At 41.9% G+C, this 19,986-nt stretch overlaps 1 protein-coding gene and 1 pseudogene across 6 annotated transcripts in view; one reads left to right on the top strand and one right to left on the bottom strand.

Annotated features, from left to right (window-relative positions):
• The window catches only part of IBA57 (iron-sulfur cluster assembly factor IBA57), a 79,592-nt gene that overhangs the window by 51,256 nt on the left and 8,350 nt on the right, over positions 1–19,986 (top strand). Inside the window, exons 4-5 of one of the 5 annotated variants that reach the window (XM_082379495.1) lie at positions 13,696–13,778; positions 19,143–19,291. The exons of 2 other annotated variants lie outside the window; for them this stretch is intronic. In XM_082379495.1, the coding sequence (XP_082235621.1) occupies positions 13,696–13,778; positions 19,143–19,184 (125 nt within the window). In that variant the 3' untranslated portion in view covers positions 19,185–19,291. Of the gene's footprint in view, positions 1–13,695; positions 13,779–14,283; positions 16,602–19,142; positions 19,292–19,986 lie in introns of those variants that run through there. 2 more of the 5 variants (XM_082379494.1, XM_082379492.1) reach the window with 2 other exon arrangements.
• LOC309622954 (ATP synthase subunit beta, mitochondrial pseudogene) lies at positions 14,543–16,127 on the bottom strand (annotated as a pseudogene). The gene has a single exon. The product of its transcript is annotated as an ATP synthase subunit beta, mitochondrial pseudogene (transcript).

A 19,986-nucleotide genomic window follows, 5' to 3' on the forward strand; every position in this document is an offset into this window, starting at 1 on the left:
CTGCACCACACGGCTTGCAGGATCTTAGTTTCCAGACCAGGGATTGAACCTGTGCCCTTGGCAGTGAAAGTGTGGAGTCCTAACCCCTGGACCTCCAGGGGATTCTCTGTTTATTTTGTTTTGTTTTGTTTGTTTGTTTGTTTGTTTTTGGCTGTGTTGGATCTTCATTGTTGTATGCAGGCTTTCTCTAGTTGCAGAGAGCGGGGGCTACTCTTCATTGCGGTGCATGGGCTTCTCGTTGCAGTGGCTTCTCTTGTTGCGGAGCATGGGCTCTAGGTGCGTGGGCCTCAGTAGTTGCAGCATGCGGGCTCAGTAGTTGTGGCTTGCAGGCTCTAGAGCACAGGCTCAGTAGTTGTGGCACATGGGCTTAGTTGCTCTGCGGCATGTGGGATCTTCCCAGACCAGGGCTCGAACCCATGTCCCCTGCATTGGCAGGCGGATTCTAAACCACTTGCCACCAGGGAAGTCCACATGTGAGATTTTATGTTCTTCCTTTAAGAGTGGAGTCTCTATTTCCCACAGCCCTCTGGGTCTCCTGAAAGTAAGCCCAGCTGGTTTTGCTTTTTTTTTTTGGCTCCATTAGGTCTTCCTTGCTGCATGTGGACTTTCTCTAGTTGTGGTGAGTGGGGTCTACTCTTTGTTGCAGTGCACAGGCTTCTCATTGTGGTGGCTTCTCTTGTTGCAGAGCACGGGCTCTAGGCACATGGGCCTCAGTAGTTGCAGCACATGGGCTCAGTAGTTGTGACTTGTGGGCTCTAGAGCACATGGGCTACAGTAGTTGCGGCACATGGGCTCAATAGTTGCGGCATGCGGGCTCTAGAGTGCAGGCTCAGTAGTTGTGGTGCCCAGGCTTAGTTGCTCTGGGGCATGTGAGATCTTCCTGGACCAGGGATTGAACCCATGTCCCCTGCACTGGCAGGCAGATTCTTAACCACTGTGCCACTAGGAAAGTCCCTATTTTTTTTTAATTTATTTTTTATTTTTTTGGCCACACCACGTGGCTTGCGGGATCTTAGTTCCCGGACTAAGGATTGAAACCGTGCCCCCTGCAGTGGAAGCATGGAGCCCTAACCACTGGACCACCAGGGTATTCCCAATACTTGTAGATTTTTAAAATGTAGGTAAGGGTACAAATACAGCAAGCATCAAACCTTGTAATTCATCCAGGCTCTGTCCAATGGCAGAGATCAAATGATGCAAATTCAGATCTAGTGCCATCATTGAAATATAATCATTATGGGGAGAATCAAGTCAGATGCAAATGCCGAGTTCTGAGAGAGAGAGAGAGAGGGAGGGAGGGAGGGAGGGAGAGAGCGAAAGAACGCACAAGCATAGTTGAACGAAGCAGACTGCAGGTCACAGCATTCTGGAAAGGGAGTGTGTATGTGTGTGTGTGTGTGTGTGTGTGTGTGTGTTGTGGGAAGGGGCACAAAGCAGGGCTAAGATACTGGAGAATTCAGACAGCCAACAGATCAGCATCAGGCTGCATTTGGCTTCAGGGAACAAATCTGCAGATCTGCAGCTCTTCTGCAAACCGTTATAGTTTCTAGACTTAAGTTAGCTTTAGTTAATTTAAGATTTTGGCTGATCTCTATTTTGCTGGGGTTCTGATAGGAATTGCATTAGACTTACAGAGCATTTTGGGGAGAACTAACCTGTTCTGTGAAGCAGGGTGATAGTCTTGGCCCCAAAAGTTCTGTGTGGCCATGGTGGGCCTGTCCACCCACCCCACGGTGGATCTTCTGTTCTCAGAGCTCCTGTCCTTAAAGTGCTAATAAAGTGCTTTAAAGGTCTCATCAGGGAATCTTTGCCAATAATGCCCTCTGGTCACAGTTTTACTGACTTTCAGTAAGAAGATGACACCACATGGGCCAGCCTGGCAGTAGCTGTGGCCAGGTGTGGTCCACAGTTCCTGGGATGTCCCTGCATCCTGATCACATGTCCCTGGCGAGGTCTTGCCCCCATGCCCCTGCTTGCCAAGTTGGTGTGGAACACATAGCTCCACTGTGCCCACCCTCATGGGCCCTGAGGGTGCTTGCTCGGGCAGTGGGTGGAGCTTTGGTCTGTTCTTGGTGCTTAGGCTGTCAGCTGCCCCTCTGAGGGTCCCCCCTGCCCTTGGGGCCCTTGGGGAGCAGCCCAAGTATGTGTACACCAGTTGTCATAGAACAGACTACCTGGGAGGAGGGTAGGGGCTCTGCTAGGAATGTACTGCCTGGGAGGGGGAGGCCCCATAGGCACCACCAGACTGGAGGTCACCAAAAAGTAACTGGTGGACATGGCCAAGGGGTCCAAGCAGCTTGGACCCCACTATTCCCTATCCCCCTCCATATCAGAAGTCGTGTTTCTTCATCAGCTGCTTCTGGTGTTTACTTTGCCCTGATGCAACCTGGGTGTGGGGTAAGGGACCAGGAGAGAGTGAACTGCATTAATCCATGGGGATGAGAGTGGGGCCAGTGCAGGCGGGTACTTGGGAATGGGGGCTTGCCTGGGGAGCAGGGGGTGGGCCCTGGGGTGGCAGGGGTGGGATTTTGGAGGCAGGAGAGGACACTTAGGATAGGAGGGGATGGGGGGGGTGGGCCTTGGGGGGGATGGGGGCAGGAGAGGAGGGGCAGGGGCAGGGGCAGGGTTCAGTGGTGTTTTCCAGTCCCTGGAACAGTCGGAGAGTGAACCCAGTTGTGAGTCAGCTCTCAAGTAGGTAGGATCCCTTCAGGAGACATCCTCGGCTGACCTGGCTGAGTGGGCGAAGGTGGGGATGGGGACGTGGTGGTAGGCGGACGACAGTGGGAGAGGGAGCCTGGAAAAGCAGGAAGAAGTTGTTCTAGGAATCAATGAAAAATGGCAATTCAGTTTTTAAAAAAAAAACTTTTACGTAAAAATTGTGGTAAAAAAATATATAACGTAACAATTAACATTTAAACCATTTTTAAGTGTAGATTCCAGTGTCAACCACATTTACATTGTTGTGTAAACTTCACCACCATCCATCTGCAGAACTTTTTCATCTTCCCAAACTGAAACCTGTCCATGTTAAACAATAACTCTCTATTCCCCCCAGCCTGTAGTACCTACCCTTCTACTTTCTGTCTCTATGAATTTGACTCCTCTAAGTCACTCATGTAAGTGGAATCATTCAGTATTTGTCCTTTTGTAACTGGCTTATTTGACTTAGCATAATGTCTTCATGGTTCATCCATGCTGTAGCACGTGTCAGAATTTCCTTCCTTTTTAAGGTTCAGTAACATTCCATTGTATGGATGGACCACAATTTGTTTATCCATTCATCCGTGGATGGACATGTGGGTTGCTTCCAACTTTTGGCTACTGTGAATAATGCTACTATGAACACAGGTGTGTAAATATGGGAATTCAGGTTTCAACACAATCCTAGACAGCATTCCATGTGGCCTTCATCACCTCCATAGGAGAGGTGGAAATGATCAGCCTAGAATGGGCCTGACCCCCCAGGTGGGGACACATAGCCAGGCTCTGGGTCTATGATCTTACCACTGTGGGGAGTTTAGGGAGAGTGTTTAGAAACTGTAATTAGAGAAAGACAATATATGTTTATTTTTTATTTTTTTATTTTTTATTTTGGCTGCATTGGGTTGTAGTTGTGATATGCAGGGTCTTGGTATCTTTTGTTGTGGCACGTGGGCTCTTTGTTGCATTGTGCAGGCTTCTCTCTAGTTGTGGCGTGCAGGTTTCTTTTCTCTCTCTAGTTGTGGTTTGTGTGCTCCAGAGTGCGTGGGCTCTGTAGTTGCGACATGTGGGCTCTCTAGTTGAGGTGCGCGAGCTCAGTAGTTGTGGAGCATGGGCTTAGTTGCCCCACAGCATGTGGGCTCTTAGTTCCCTGACCAGGGATCGAACCCACGTTCCCCTGCATTGGAAGGCAGATTGTTTACCACTGGACCACCAGGGAGGTCCCGACAATATATGTGTTTGTTCCTGCAGCCCATCACAAGTGCTGTGCTGGAGTGCATGCAGGAAATTTTGGGTCCATAGGGTAGGTTCATCCTACCACAAGGGAGTTCTGGGTTGGGGGCTGACGGATCAGAATCAGTGTTTCTTCAGTTTGATTTAATACTCCAATTGGAAATGGTATTGTGCATCCTCTGCTAGTCAACCACCATTGTTTCTTTTCTGTACAGTGTCTCAATCCTTTGTTCATTGTCTCTGGGGGCCTTTATCTTCTCCTAGTTTTTATAAGAGTTATGTGTGAATTTTGAATACTAGTTCATCATCAGTTGTATGCCTTGCAGATATTTTCTCTCAGTTTGGGACTCGTCTCTAACCATTTTTTCTTTTTCTTTTTTTCCCTCCAATTTGTAACATGAACACATGAAAATGTAAAACACATTGGTGAAAGTAAGTATATAGTCATATTTAAGATACACTAATGCTGTAATGTGTTGTATTAACAACTTAACTCTAGAATAAAGGTTAAGGACAGAAATGTTAAAAATAGATGTAGTTATAACAATTTGTTAATGGATACACAATATTAAAAAAAGTAAATTGTGACACCAAGAAAAAAAATGTGGTGTGGGGAGTAAAGGGTAGAGCTTTTGTATGTGGATGAAATTGTGTTGTTATCAGCTTAAAATAGACCGTTATATCTAAAAGATGTTTTATATAAGCTTCGTTGTAACCACAAAGCAAAACCTACAGTTGATTCACAAAAGATAAATAAAAAGGAATCTAAGCATACTACTATAGAAAATCAATTCACAAAAGAAGGTAGTAAGATGGGAAGAAAGGAACAAGGAAACTACAAACAGCCAGAAAACAATTAAGATGGCATCAGTAAGTCCTTACCTATCAATACAAACTTTAAATGTAAATAGAATAAATTCTCTAATCAAAAGGCATAGAGTGGCTGAATGAATATAAAAGAGACCCAACTATATGCTGCCTATAAGACACTCACTTTAGATGTAAGGACACACACACACACACAGACTGAAAGTGAAGGGGTCAGGAAAGATACTCCATGGAAACCAAATGAGAGCAGGTAGCTATACTTATATCAGATAAAACAGACTTTAAACCAAAATGGTAATGAGACAAAGATGGTCATTTTATAATGATAATGTGGTCAATTCATCAAGAATATATACAATCATAAATATATACACACCCAACATCAGAGCACCTAAATATATTAAGCAAATCCTAACAGATCTGAAGGGAGAAAAGGACAACATTACAATAATTGTATAATAATAACAACAACAACAACAACAACAACAATAATAATAATAACAACAACACTTTCAACAATGGATAGATCATTCAGACAGAAAATTAACAAGGAAACATTGGATTTGAACCTTAGGACAAATGAACCTAATAGACATATACAGAACATTCTCACTTTTTAAATGTCTTTTTAGGATAGAAGCTTTAAATTTTAACACAGTTAACTTTTCTCAATTTTTTTTTAGGGTGCATGCTTTTCGTACCTTGCTTTAAAAATTCTCACCACTCTGAGGTCATGAAGTTGCTGTCCTATACCAGATTCTAAAACTTCTGCTGTTGTACTTTTCACACTTAGGTTTTAATCTACCTGGCATTGATGTTGATGTGTGGTGTGAGGTGGAGGTTAACTTTAATATTTTCCTGTTTATGTAACCAGTGGTCCCAACCCTGCTCACCAAACAATCCATCTTTTCCCACTGACCCACAGTGTGCTTGGTAACCCCCACAGGTCTACCCATGTGGGTCTGTCTCTGGGTTTTTCATTCTGCTCCACATGTTCTAGTGTTCTATCTGTCTATCCCTGTGCTAGTATCATGTTGTCTTAATTACTGCATCTTGAGGTTAATTCTTAGAACTTATATGTCTCTATAGCAAGCCAAGACCTTGAGATAACATCTTGGCTATTTTTTTTTAAATTAAGGTATAATTGACATACAACATTATATTAGTTTCGGGTGTACAATATAATGATTCAATATTTTTATATATTGTGAAATGATTACTACAACAATCTAGTTAACATCCATCACCATATATAGTTATAGATTTTTTCTTGTAATGAGAACTTTCAAGATCTACTTCCTTAGCAACTTTTTTTAAGCAGATAATTCTATTTATTTATTAAAATTTTTAAAAATTAATTAATTAATTAATTAATGTTTGGCTGCATTGGGTCTTCTTTGCTGTGTGCGGGCTTTCTCTAGTTGCAGCGAGCGGGGGCTACTCTTCGTTGCAGTGCGTGGGCTTCTCATTGTGGTGGCTTCTCTTGTTGCGGAGCACGGGCTCCAGGCATGTGGGCTCAGTAGTTGTGGCTTGTGAGCTCTAGAGCACAGGCTCAGTAGTTGTGGCTCATGGGCTTAGTTGTTCTGTGGCATGTGGGATCTTCCCGGACCAGGGCTCGAACCCGTGTCCCCTGCATTGGCAGGCAGATTCTTAACCACTGTGCCACCAGGGAAGTCCCTCCTTAGCAACTTTTAAATATGCAATACAGTATTATTAACTATAGTCACATGGTGTACATTATAGCCCCATGACTTATTTATTTTATAACTGGATGTTTGTACCCTTTGACTCCCTTCACCTATTTCACCCCCCCACCCCACCTCTGGCAACTCCCAATCTGTTCTCTGTATCTGTGAGCTTGTTGTTTTTTTTAAAAATTAGATTCCACATATAAGTGAGATCATGCAGTATTTGTCTATCTCTGCCTGACTTATCTCACTTAGCATAATGCTCTCAGGGTCTATCCATGTTGCTGCAAACAGTAAAATTTCTTTCTTTTTTATGGCTGAATAATATTCCATTGTATATAAATACCACATTTTCTTTATCCATTCATCAGTTGATGGACACTTAGGTTGTTTGCATACCTTGGCTATTGTGAATAATGCTGCAGTGAACATGAGGGTGCATTATATATATTTGAGTTAGAGTTTTCATTTTCTTTAGATAAATACCCAGAAGTGGAATTGCTGGATCGTATATATGGTAGTTTTATTTTAATTTTTTTGAGGAACCTCTACGCTGTTTTCCACAGCAACTGCACAGATTTACATTCTCACCAACAATGCACAAGGATTCTGTTTTCACCACATCTTTGCCAATACTTGTTATTTCTTGTCTTTTTGATAATTGCCATTCTAACAGGTGAGAGGTGATATCTCACTGTAGTTTTGATTTGTATTTCCCTAATGATTAGTGATGTTGAGCATCTTTTCATGTGTTTTTTTGGTCATCTGTCTGTCTTCTTTGGAAAAATATCTATTTAGATCCTCTGCCCACTTTTAAATTGGATTGTTTGTTTTTGCCATTGAGTTGTATGAGTTCTTTATATATTTTGGATATTAACCCCTTATCAGATATATGATTTGAAAATATTTTCTCCCAATCAGTAGATTGCCCTTTTCATTTTGTTGATGGTTTCCTTTGCTGTGCAGAAGCTTTTTAGTTCAATGTCGTCCCACTTGTCTATTCTTGCTTTTGTTGCCTTTGCTTTTGGTGTCAAATCCAAAAAATCATTGCTAAATCCAGTGTCAAGGAGCTTACTGCCTATGTCTTATTTTAAGAGTTTCAGGTCTTATATTTATGTCTTTAATCCATTTTGAGTTAATTTCTGTGTATGGTGTAAGACAGTGGTACAATTTTATTCTTTTGCATGTGGCTGTCCGGTTTTCCCAACACCATTTACTAAAGAGACTGTCCTTTCCCCGTATATATTCTCAGCTCCTTTGTCATAAATTAATTATTCCTAGGCTCTCTTCACAGTTCCATTGATCTATGTGTCTGTTTTTATGCCTTTATCCTACTGTTTTTTTTTAAAAGGTTTTTTTTCCCTTTCACCTGAATTCCTCTCCCCCTATTGATTTTTTTATTTTATTTTTTAATTTTTTTTTATGGCTGTGTTGGGTCTTCGTTTCTGTGCGAGGGCTTTCTCTAGTTGCGGCAAGCGGGGGCCACTCTTCATCGCGGTGCACGGGCCTCTCACCATCGCAGCCCCTCTTGTTGCGGAGCACAGGCTCCAGATGCGCAGGCTCAGTAATTGTGGCCCACGGGCCCAGTTGCTCCGCGGCATGTGGGATCCTCCCAGAGCAGGGCTCGAACCCGTGTCCCCTGCATCGGCAGGCAGACCCTCAACCACTGCGCCACCAGGGAAGCCCTATCCTACTGTTTGGATTACTATAGCTTTTACTATAGTTTGAAATCAGGGAGTGTGATGCCTCCAGCTTTGATCTTCTTTCTCAAAGATTGCTTTGGCTATTTGGTGTCTTTTGGGTTCCATACGAATTTTAGGATTGTTTGTTCTGTTTCTGTGAAAAACTCCATTGGATTTAAAAAAAAATAGGGATTGCATTGAATCTATAGATTGCTTTGGGTATGGGTATTTTAATAATATTATTTTTTCCAACCCGTGAGCATGGACTATCTTTCCATTTATTTGTTGTCTTCTTCAACTTTGTTTTCATCAGTGAGTTATTGTTTTCAGTGTACAGGTCTTTCACTTTGTTTTTTAAATTTATTTCCAGGTATTTTTTTCTTTTTGGTTCAATTGTACATGGAATTGTGTTCTTAATTTCTCTTTCAGATAGTTTGTTATTAGTATATAGAAATGCAACAAATTTCTGTATGTTGATTTTGCATCCTGCAACTTTACTAGCATCTTGGCTATTCTTGGTGCTTTGATTATTTATGTGAATTTTAGAGTCAGATTGTTTACAATCTGTTCACACACACTTGTGCACACACACACACAATAGCATTTTGCTCAACATTGCATTAAATTTGTAGGTCAAGTTGGGGAAACTGCCATCTTAGTGTTATTGAATTTTCAAATCCATGAACATCATGTATCTCTCCATTTGTTTAGGCCTACTTTGATGTCTTTCACAACAGTTGTATAATTTTCCTAAAGTTCTTATATATCTTTCGTTAAATTTATTCGTGTGTTGTTAAAAATAATTTTGATACTGTTGCAAATGGTATCCTTGTGAAACTGCATTTATGTAAATTTTTGTTCACAGATGTATAGAAATAAATTTGCAAATGAGTCTTTTCTGTAAGTGATTTGGGGCTTTTTCTGTAGACAATCATATAATCTGAGGTGAACGAGAATTTTGTTTCTTTCTTGCAATCCCTACACCTCTACCTTTTTCCATGTCTTTCTATGATGGATTGAGTTGGGTAGAGATGTGGTACCACACCCCATTTTTGATCTTAAGAGAGATGCCATTGTGATTTTATCACTTGGTCTGATTGTTGCTGAGATTTTTTGGTAGATATCCCTTTTCAGGTTAAGATAGTTCTTATAACTGGAAGTCCTAGTTTGCTAAGTTTTTAAAAAAATCATGACTGGTTGTTAAAGTTTATTGATTTTTGGGGGGATATGAATTGAAATGATGATTGTGTTTTCTAGCAATTTATCCATAACATCTAAGTTTTCAAATTGTTGTAATAACATTGTTCATAATATTATACTGCTTTAAAAAATAATCTATAATAAAGTATAGTTGATATGTAATAAACTGCATCCATTTAAAATACACAATCCAATGAGTTTTGGAAAATATCCTATTTTTTAAAAAAATCATGCTGTTCATTAAAAAAAATCTTATAACTGAACATTTGTACACTTTAACCAATATCTCCCCTTTTCCTCCATCCCCACAACACCTACCAACCATCATTCTATTCTCTGTTACTATGAGCTCAACTTAAAAAGAATTTTTTTTAAGATTCCACATATAAGTGATACCATACAGTATTTGTCTTTCTCTTTCTGACTTATTTCACGTATCATGATGCCCTCCAGCTTCATTCATTTTGTCACAAATGGCGGGATTTCCTTCTTTCTTTTTGGCTGAATAGTATTTCATTGTATATGCATACCAAATTTATTTATCCATTCATCAGTCGGTAGACTCTTGGGTAATTTCCATGTCCTGGCTATTGTGAATAATGCTGCAATGAACATGGAGGTGCAGATATCTCTTTGAGATGTCGATTTTGTTTCCTTTGGATAAATACCCAGTAGCGGAAGTGCTGGATCATATGGTAGTTCTATTTTTAATTTTTGAGAGTCCACCCTACTGTTTTCTACAGTGCTGCACCAATTTACATTCTGATCAACAGTGCACAGGGGTTCCCTTTTCTCCACATCCTCACCAACATTTGTTATCTCTTGTAGTTGGATGGTAGCCATTCTAACAGGTGTGAGGTGATATCTCGTGGTTTTGATTCATATTTTTGTGATGACTAGTGATGCTGAGCATCTTTTCATGTGTCTGTTGGCCATCTGTATGTCTTCTTTGGAAACATGTCTTCAAGTCCTTTGCCAGTTTTTAATCAGATTGTTTGTGGTTTTTTGCTATTGAGTTGTGAATTCATTATATATTTTGGATATTAACCCTTTATCAGATATATGGTTTATAAATATTTTCTCCCATTCTGTAGGTTGTCTTTTCAATTTATTGATTGTTTCCTTTGCTATACAGCAGTTTCTAGTTTGATATAGTCCCACTTGTTTGTTTTTGCTTTTGTTGTTTGTGCTTTAGGTATCACTCAAAAAATCATTGCTAAGACCAAGGAGAAATTTTCCTATGCTTTCTTCTAGGATTTTTATGGTTTCAGGTCTTATATTTATGCCTTTAATCCATTTTGAGGTAATTATTGTGTATGATGTAAGATAGTGGTTCATTTTCATTCTTTTGCGTGTGGATGTCCAGTTTTCCCAACCACATTTATTGAAGAAACTGTCCTTTCTCTATTGTGTGTTCTTGATGCTCTTGTCAAAGATTAGTTGACTGCAGATGTGAGAGTTTACTTCTGGGCTCTTGATTCTGTTCCACTGGTCTTTTTTAAAAATGCCAGTACCATTGCTGTTTCAATTACTATAGCTTTGTAATATAGTTTGAATCTTCTTATCTTTTCAATCTGTGCAGTGTTTTTTATTCTGCCATCGTTTCATTCCTAATGTGGGCTATTTGTGCCATCTCCTTTTCTTGGTCAGTCTTGACAAAGGTTTGTCAAGGAAGCAACATGTAGTTTTATTTATCCTCTCTGGTTTCTCTTTACTCTTTATTCATTAATTTCTGTTCTTATCATTATTCTTTCATTCCTTATATGTTCTCTGTGTTGGTTTGATGATTCTTTTCCTAGCTTCTGAAATTAGATGATTAACTTTTAGATTTTGGCCTTTCTTTTCTTCTACTCTAAGCTGTTAAGGCTGTTTCTTTCTCAACAGTATCCCATTGGTTTGACAGGCCATGTTTTTGATACATTTTGGTTCTAAATATTTAAAATTTTCCATTGCAATTTTTTTAGCCCTTGAGTTATTTAGAGGTGATATCTAAATGAATGGAGCTTGTCTTTGTTTTGTTGTTGCTGAATTTTAACATTCTGGTCAGAGGACATCAACTATGTTATGCCTTTCCTTTGAAGTTTATGACTGCCTGCTGAACTGAACCTTTTCAAATGACCTCTGAACTTTAGTTACTATTTTCCCACAAAGCCAATTTTGTTTGCTGGTAATATAGCTGCATTAGTTTTCTTTTGGGTAATATTTGCCTTTTCTGTATTTTTCTGTTCTTTTTCTTTGAACTTTTTAATATCCTTATGTTTTAGGTGTGTTTCTAATGAAAAGCATTATTTAGATTTTTCTTGTTGTTATTCATCCCCCAAATCTTTTCTGTTTGGCCAGAATACGTATATGCATGTGTGTATGTATACACACACATATGTATGTTAACTCTGGGTCTATTTCTACACTCGTACCCACAGCCATTAGTTTATGAACTGTGAGTCTTGAACTCTGTTGCTCAAAACCATTGTGTTCTTTCTTTTTTAGTGCTGTTGCTTTAGACTTATGTCCTGCACCAATCAGGGATTCCCTGGGAGCTTTTCAGCCTCAGAATTATTTTAACTCCTAAAAACTTTCCCACAGACCTCAAAGAGCTTTAGTTCCTGTGTGATAAATCTATTGATATCAAAACTGAGAAAATTTTAAATGTTTATTATTCATTTAAAATAATAACAAGCCCATTATATGTTAATATAAATAACATATTTTTAATGGAAAACCCTTGTATTTTCTAAAACCAACAAAAAACAAAATGTAGAGACAAGAGTGGCATTTATTAGTGTGCAAATCTCTCTAATACCCAGCTTCATACAGGACAGCTGAATTCTCTGCTCTGGGGTCCTGCAGCCTTGGGACAATGTCACACTGGTGAGAGAGTGAGAGTGAAAGAGGCAACATGGAAACTGTCCGTACTGCTAGGTATCTTGAAAGGGTTTCAGGGACCCACAAGTTGGTGGGACCACACTTTGAGAACCACAGCACTATAATATTTCTACTCTGATCAGCTTTTTATATTTGAGCTCTGATTAAGACTTCATTGAAAGAAACAACTCTGAAGGCAGGTTGAAAAGTGCAGGGTGAAGGGGAATGCCTGAACCCTAGGCCTGGCACTCACTACTGCAATGAGGCTACTTCTGCCATCAGCCCAGATGGACCAGCCTTGTGGCCTTCACCTTGGCCCTCCTGGTGACCCTCACCATAGCCATCAGTTGGCTTTCACCTTGATCTTCATCATAGCCCTTGCCTTGGCCATCACTGTGGCCCTCACCTTAGCCCTCACCTTGGCCCTCATTGTGGCCCTCACTATGGCCCTTACCTTGACCCTTACCATGACCCTCACTGTGGCCCTCACCTTGGCCTGGCCATGGCTCTTACCCTAACCCTCACCCCAACCCTCCTCAGGCTCGGCCTCCTGCACAGCACACTTGGGGGGCTGCTGCTTTTCCTGTTGTTACAAGTTTTCTTTGTTCTCATGAGCCAGGCTGCATGCTGTCCACACTGCTCAGAGTTGGGACACAAAACACCAATTTAGGCAGCTCTGGGTCTTCTCCTGGCTTTGGCCCTCCTAACATCTCTTCCTGACTGAGTTCTCCAGGATTCTGCTCTTCAGGCCCCCTCTCCTTGTCACGCTTGGCTCCCTCTGCCCAGGGCTGCATCTCCTGGAAGATCTCCCTTGTGGAGTTCCATGAGCAAAGCCCATTGGCTTTGTTTTCCTCTTTTAAAACTTACCTTATTGTTATTTTTTAACTGCAAATGGGATGTGTGCCTGTTGAATACAATTTAATGGCACAGAAGCACATAGAGTGAAAAACCTGTGTCCTCCCTTCCACCCTCCTGAAAGTTACCATAATCAGCCATCTGTGCTCACTTTCAGAGAATTCTGTGCACTTACAGACATAGATTTATTTGTATGTTTGTGCCCACACACAGTGTTTTGTGTTGTACTTTTCCAAGCTTAAATGGAATTGTGTCCTCTATGTTCCGCAACTCACATTTCTGCACTGGGTACATGTGTTGTGAAGGCTAATTTCATGTGTCAACTTGAGTAGGCCACAGGGAGCCCAAACATTTGGCCCAACATGATTCTGGGAGTGTCTGTGAGGGTGTTTCTGGATGAGGTTAACCTTGAATTGGTGGACTGTATAAAGCAAATGGCCCTCCCCAGTGTGGGTGGGCCTCATCCAATCATTTGAAGGCCTGAATAGAACAAACAAGTGGAGGAAGAGGCAACTCTTCTTGTCTGACTATTTGAACTGGACATCAGTCTTCTGTCCTTGGACTTGGACTGGACTATTGGCTCCCGTGGGTCTCCAGTTTGCCAACTCAGATGCATATATGTGTGCATGTTGGTTTTGTCTCTCTAGAGAACCCTGATACTGGTGTCTTCCCATGTCAGTGGGTGAGGACCTCTTGCATTCTTTCTATGACTGCATCCTGCGTTCGCCAGGTATGTCCTGCAATTTATTTGATTCTCCCCCCTGGCAATTGAGTTTGTTGACAATATTTTGCTGCCATGTACCACCTTGAACACCCTTGTATCTGTATTGTAGTGCACATGTGTAAGAATTCCTGCAAATCACGTATGTGGCAGGCATCCTTTCTGAAGTTTGTTTTTGGTATCTTCTTTTGGGCAGCCATCATGAATTTTATTTTATTGTTATTATTTTGGCCACGCTGCACGGCTTGCAGGATCTTAGTTCCCTGATCAGGGAATGAACCCAGGGCACTGCACTGAAAGTGTGGAGTCCTAACCACTAGACTGCCAGGGAATTCCCCATCATGAATTTGAATGTAATCAAAACAATTATTTTCCTTTTAGGATGTCTGTTGTCTTATGTTTTGTTCAAGAAATTTTTGCATATATATGTTCTCAATTTTCTTCTAAAAATTTTGTGTTTTTTTTTTTTTTTGGCTGCACCACATGGCTTGCGGGATCTTAACACCCTGACCAGGGATCAAACCCAGGCCCCAGCAGTGAAAGCGCCAAGTCTTAACCACTGGACCGCCAAGGAATTCTCACGTGTTGGTTTTTTTTTTTTTTTTTTTGAAGGATGTACATTTTATTGTAAACCTTAAATACTCCTCAGACAGAACACAATGTCTTCAGTCTCGGCTCTCACGTGGCTTACAGAGGAAACTGTGATTTTTGGATTAGGGGCAAGGAGAGGGACAGCACGGAGGATGAGTACTTAGTTTGCCAAAAGGACTCCCTCACGAGTGCTCCTCAGCCAGCTTATCAGCTTTTGCCACAGCTCCTTCAATGGGTCCCACCATATAGAAGGCCTGTTCTGGGAGATGGTCATATTCACTTGCCAAAATCTGCTGGAATCCTTTGATGGCCTTCTTCAGGGGTACCAGCTTCCCCATATGACCGGTAAAGACCTCAGCCACCTGGAATGGCTGAGACAAGAAACGCTGTATTTTCCATGCACGGGACACAGTTAACTTGTCTTCCTCAGAAAGTTCATCCATACCCGGGATGGCAATGATGTCCTGGAGGGATTTGTAGTCCTGTAGGATCTTTTGCACCCCACAGGCAACATCATAATGCTCATTGCCAACGATGTTGGGATCCATGATGTGAGAGGTGGAGTCCAGCGGATCCACAGCTAGATATCTGCCCAGTTCAGCAATAGCACGCGACAGCACAGTGGTAGCATCCAAATGGGCAAAGGTAGTGGCAGGGGCAGGGGCAGTCAAGTCATCAGCAGACACGCAGATAGCCTGTACAGAGCGGATAGATCCCTTTTTGGTGGTGGCGATTCTTTCCTACATGGTACCCATGTCAGTGGCCAGGGTAGGCTGATAACCCACTGCAGAAGGGATTCTGCCCAATAAAGCAGACACCTCTGAGCCAGCCTGGGTGAAGCAAAAGATGTTATCAATAAACAGCAACACATCTTGACCTTCTTGGTCTCTGAAGTATTCAGCTACAGTCAGACCAGTCAGAGCTACCCGGGCCCGAGCACCAGGAGGTTCATTCATTTGACCATACACCAGCCCGACCTTGCAGGTAGCATCTTTTAAGTTGATAACACCAGACTCAGTCATTTCATGGTATAAGTCATTGCCCTCGTGGGTCCTCTTACCAACACCAGCAAATACAGAGTAACCACCATGGGCTTTTGCAACATTGTTGATTAACTCCATGATCAGTAGTATCTTGCCAACTCCAGCACCACCAAAGAGCCCAATTTTGCCACCCTGGGCATAGGGAGGCAGCAGATCCACAATCTTGATACCAGTAGCAAGAATTCCCTGCTCAGCACTCACCTCCATGAATTCAGGAGCCTCAGCATGAACAGCAGCAAATTGTTTGGTTTCAATGGGACCTCTCTCATCAATAGGCTCTCCAATGATGTTCATGATTCTATGCAAGGTCTCAGGGCCAACAAGAATTTTGATTGGTGCACCAGAATCCAGGACTTTCTGGCCTCTAGCCAAACCTTCTGTACCATCTATGACAATGGTCCTTACCGTGCTCTCACCCAAATGCTGGGCCACCTCCAAAACCAGCCTGGTTTCCCTGCCTTGCATTTCCAGGACATTTAGGATGGGTGGCAGCCCCTCATCAAATTGGACGTCCACCACTGCACCGATGACCGTCACGACGCACCCAGTGGCGGCGCCTGCTTTGGCGATGGATATGTTTGAGCAGCATGGTCTCTGGCAGGCTGGAGCGCTGCCAAAGCGGCCCGCAGTAAGAGTTGGGCTTGAGGTAGTGGCGCTGAAGGGCTGAGTCCCCGCAAGCCCTCAGAGGCCGAGGCAGTGGCACACGACCCACAAGTCCCAACATGGTGGAGCTGGGGAGGAGACTTTTAGTCAGGTTTTTAAATTCATTTCAGCTTGATTTTTTTAAATTGAAGTAAGATTCATATAACATAAAGTTAGCCATTTTAAAATATACAATTTAGAGGCATTTAATACATTCACAGTGTTGTACAACCATTACCTTTATGTAGATTCAAAACATTTTTGGGCTTCCCTGGTGGCGCAGTGGTTGAGAATCTGCCTGCCAATGCAGGGGACAGGGGTTCGAGCCCTGGTCTGGGAAGATCCCACATGCCGCGGAGCAACTGGGCTCGTGAGCCACAATTACTGAGCCTGCGCGTCCGGAGCCTGTGCTCCGCAACAAGAGAGGCCGTGATAGTGAGGCCCGCGCACCGCGATGGAGAGTGGCCCCCGCTTGCCACAACTAGAGAAAGCCCTCGCAGAGAAACGAAGACCCAACACAGCCATAAATAAATAAATTTAAAAAAAAAACAAAAAACATTTTCATCACCTCAAAAGGAAACTCTATACCCATTAAGCAGTCACTCCCCATTCTCCTCCCTCAGACCCTGGTAACCACTTTCTGTCTCTGGATTTGCCTGTTCTGAACATTTCATGTGAAGGAATCATATAGTATATGGCCTTTTGTGTCTGCCTTCTCTAACTGAGCATAATGTTTTCAAAATTAATCCACATTGTACATGTTTCAGTATTTTATTCCTTTTTATGACTGAATAGTATTCAATTATAAGGATAGAGCACATTTTGTTTATCCATTCATCAGTTAATCAGTTAATGGACATTTGGGTTTTTTCCACTTTTTGGCTATTGTGAATAGTTGCTGTGAAAGTTTTTGTGTCGACATGCTTCAGTTTTCTTGAGTACATACCTAGGAATGGAATTAAAGGGTCATATGGTAATTCCATGTTTAATCCACTTGAATTTTGTGTATGACGCTATATTAGTTTCCTAGGGCTGCTGTAATAAATTACCACAAATTGGGTGGCTTTAAAACACCAGAAATTTATTCTCCTAGAGAAGTACAAAATCAAAGTGTCAGTGGGTCAAACTCCCTCCAGAGGCTCTAGGGAAGGATCCTTTCTGCCTCTTTCAGCTCCTGGTGCCCCAGGAGGTCTGGACTTGTGACTGTATCACTACAATCTCTGCCTTTGTCTTCACAAGGGCTTCTTCCTTTGTGTTCCTACATCATCTTCCCTCAGTGCACGTTTGCCTCTGTGTCTACATTTCCCCTTATAAGGATACTAGTTATTGGGTTGGGGCCCATCCTAATGACCTCTTGATTTGATTGCATCTGCAAAGACTCTACCTCTAAATAGCTCCCATGCACAGATTCTGGGGGTAAGGACTTTGACATATCTTTCTCTGGGGATACCATTCATCCCATGATAGGTGCAAAGTAGTGATCTCGCTTTCATTTTTTTCAGAGGAGAGCTGGTTGTCTAGAAAATTCTTCCCAGTCCTCTGTAGGGACATCTCACTGTCTGAATGTGTGCAGGCCAGTTTCCAGGCTCTCTATTCTTCTCTTTTCTTCTATTCTATTCTTGAGCCACTGTCTTGTCTTGATTACTACAGCTTCCTAATTGAGCTCTCACATCCAAGAGTCAGTGGTTAGAAAAATAGGGTCTGTTTCTTGCTTGGACAGCTTTCTCTGTTCTTGTGACCCTTTTAGATGTGTTAACCTTGGCTCTGGCCATTGAAGGTCCAACAGTGACCACATGGAGGCCCTGGAACAGCTTTGTGGTATGCCCTAGAAATGACTTTGTCCAGAGCATGTCCAGCACAGCCCTGGGCCGAGATGACAAGGATGTTATATGAACTGATGCCCAGAATGTAATGCCCGGGAGAAAATAAGTTGGAGTCTTGAAGCTCTTTGGAAAGGCCAAAGATATGGGGGTTGAGCTGAAGAAACTGAGTGACTTTGTAGCAAAGCCACGGCTGTGAAAAGGTCCAGTTTCTAACCATGATAAAAGGGCAAGATTGCCAAGTTAAGTCACCCAGTTAATTGTGGCCCTTAATTTCTACTCTAGGAATTTGTGCAGCCCTAATATTAGCATTTGCAGGGAGGGAAGGCAGCTGTTGGGGGCAGGAGGCAGTTCCATGGTGACTCCCAAGCCCCATGGGCTCTAATTTTAAACCATGAGACAGGGAGGGAGGGCTCACAACTGTACTGCTGACACCAGTACAAGGGCACCCAGAAGTTCATTTTCCTTGGACACGTCAAAAAGATCTTCCACAAGCCTTTTCAAAGGTTTGGCAAATACTTTTGGGCCAAAAAAATGTTTTTCACATACATTCCCTGACATTTATTTCAGTGGATACAGGATATATTATTAAAATCCTTGTATCACTTTAAATTGTTTAAATTCTTTTTTTAAAAAATAAATAAATTTATTTATTTATATTTATTTATTTATTGGCTGCGTTGGGCCTCTGTTGCTGCGCGTGGGCTTTCTGTAGTTGCAGCGAGTGGGGGCTACTCTTCATTTCAGTGCACGGGCTTCTCATTGCGGTGGCTTCTCTTGTTGCGGAGCATGGGCTTTAGGCATGTGGGCTTCAGTAGTTGTGGCTCGCGGGCTCTAGAGCACAGGCTTAGTAGTTGTGGTGCATGGGCTTAGTTGCTCCTCAGCATGTGGGATCTTCCTGGACCAGGTCTTGAACCCCTGCCCCCTGCATTGGCAGGCGGATTTAACCACTGCGCCACCAGGGAAGTCCCTAAATTTTTAAAATTCTTATATCAGTGTTGCTTCCTGAAACTCTCAAAGTACAGGATCATTTTTGGACTTTCACCCAAGTTAGTCATCACAACTGAATTCCTCTTGAACACTGTGAAAAAACCTCCAGGACTGATGAGAGAATTTCTAGAATTTAACCAATAGCATTACAATTCCCCCAGCAGGTGGCCTAAAGCATTGCTCAGGATTTGAAATAAATTTTAATGATAGTTACTAATTTGAATAATAGTAACATAATTTCAAGCATGTTGTATTTACTTTAATGTTCTGATTTGGTGTTTTTTAAGATCCTGTTTTGTTTGATACGCTGTTTTGGCGGCAGAGAATGATTTACCCAGGAAGTCCACTCTTTGCTACCTATCTCCACTGCCTTGTAGCAGTCATGGTTTCTGACGAGAAATAAGCTGTAAATCATATTGGGCTTCTCTTGTATGTGGTGAGTTGTTTTTATTGTGCATATATTAGTGCACTTAATGGTGTCCCACATTTCTCTAAGATTGTCTATTTTTCTTCATTCTTTATTCTCCCTGTTTTTTGGATTGCATAGTCTCATCAGTCTCTATCTTCAAGTTCATGTATTCTTTCTTTTGCCATTGACATCTACCATTGGACCCCTCTAGTGTGTGTTTCATTTTATAATTTCTATCTTTTTACTGCTGTTCTCTATTTAATGAGACATCATCATGAAACCTTCCTTTACTTCTTTCAGCATGGCTTCCTTAAGTTCTTTGAACAGTTATGATAGCTGCTGTGAAACTTTGTTTGTTAAGTACAACATCTGGTCCCTCTCACAGTTTCTGTTGTCTGTTTTTTTTTTTCCTGCGTAGGGGTCACTTTGCTGTTCTTTGCATGTCTCATAAATTTTTTGTTGAAAGCCAGATGTTTTAGGTAATATATTTTGGTAACTCTGGATACTGATTCCCCTACTTTTTCTCTGGGCTTGTTTTTGCAGTTGTTTGCCTATTTATTTGCTTAGTGATACAGCTAGCCTCTTTTAGTAAGTCTATTTCCCCGGCAGTGTGAAGCCTTTGGTGTCACTCCTCAGAGGGTGCAATTTAAGCATAAGCAAAGTCACCCTGGCATGCAGGGATTTTCAGAGGGCTCTCTGACTATCTCTTTCCTGATCCCTCC

The sequence above is a fragment of the Balaenoptera borealis genome (assembly GCF_965194805.1).
Source record: "Balaenoptera borealis genome assembly, chromosome: 2".
NCBI classification, from domain to species: Eukaryota; Metazoa; Chordata; class Mammalia; order Artiodactyla; family Balaenopteridae; genus Balaenoptera; species Balaenoptera borealis.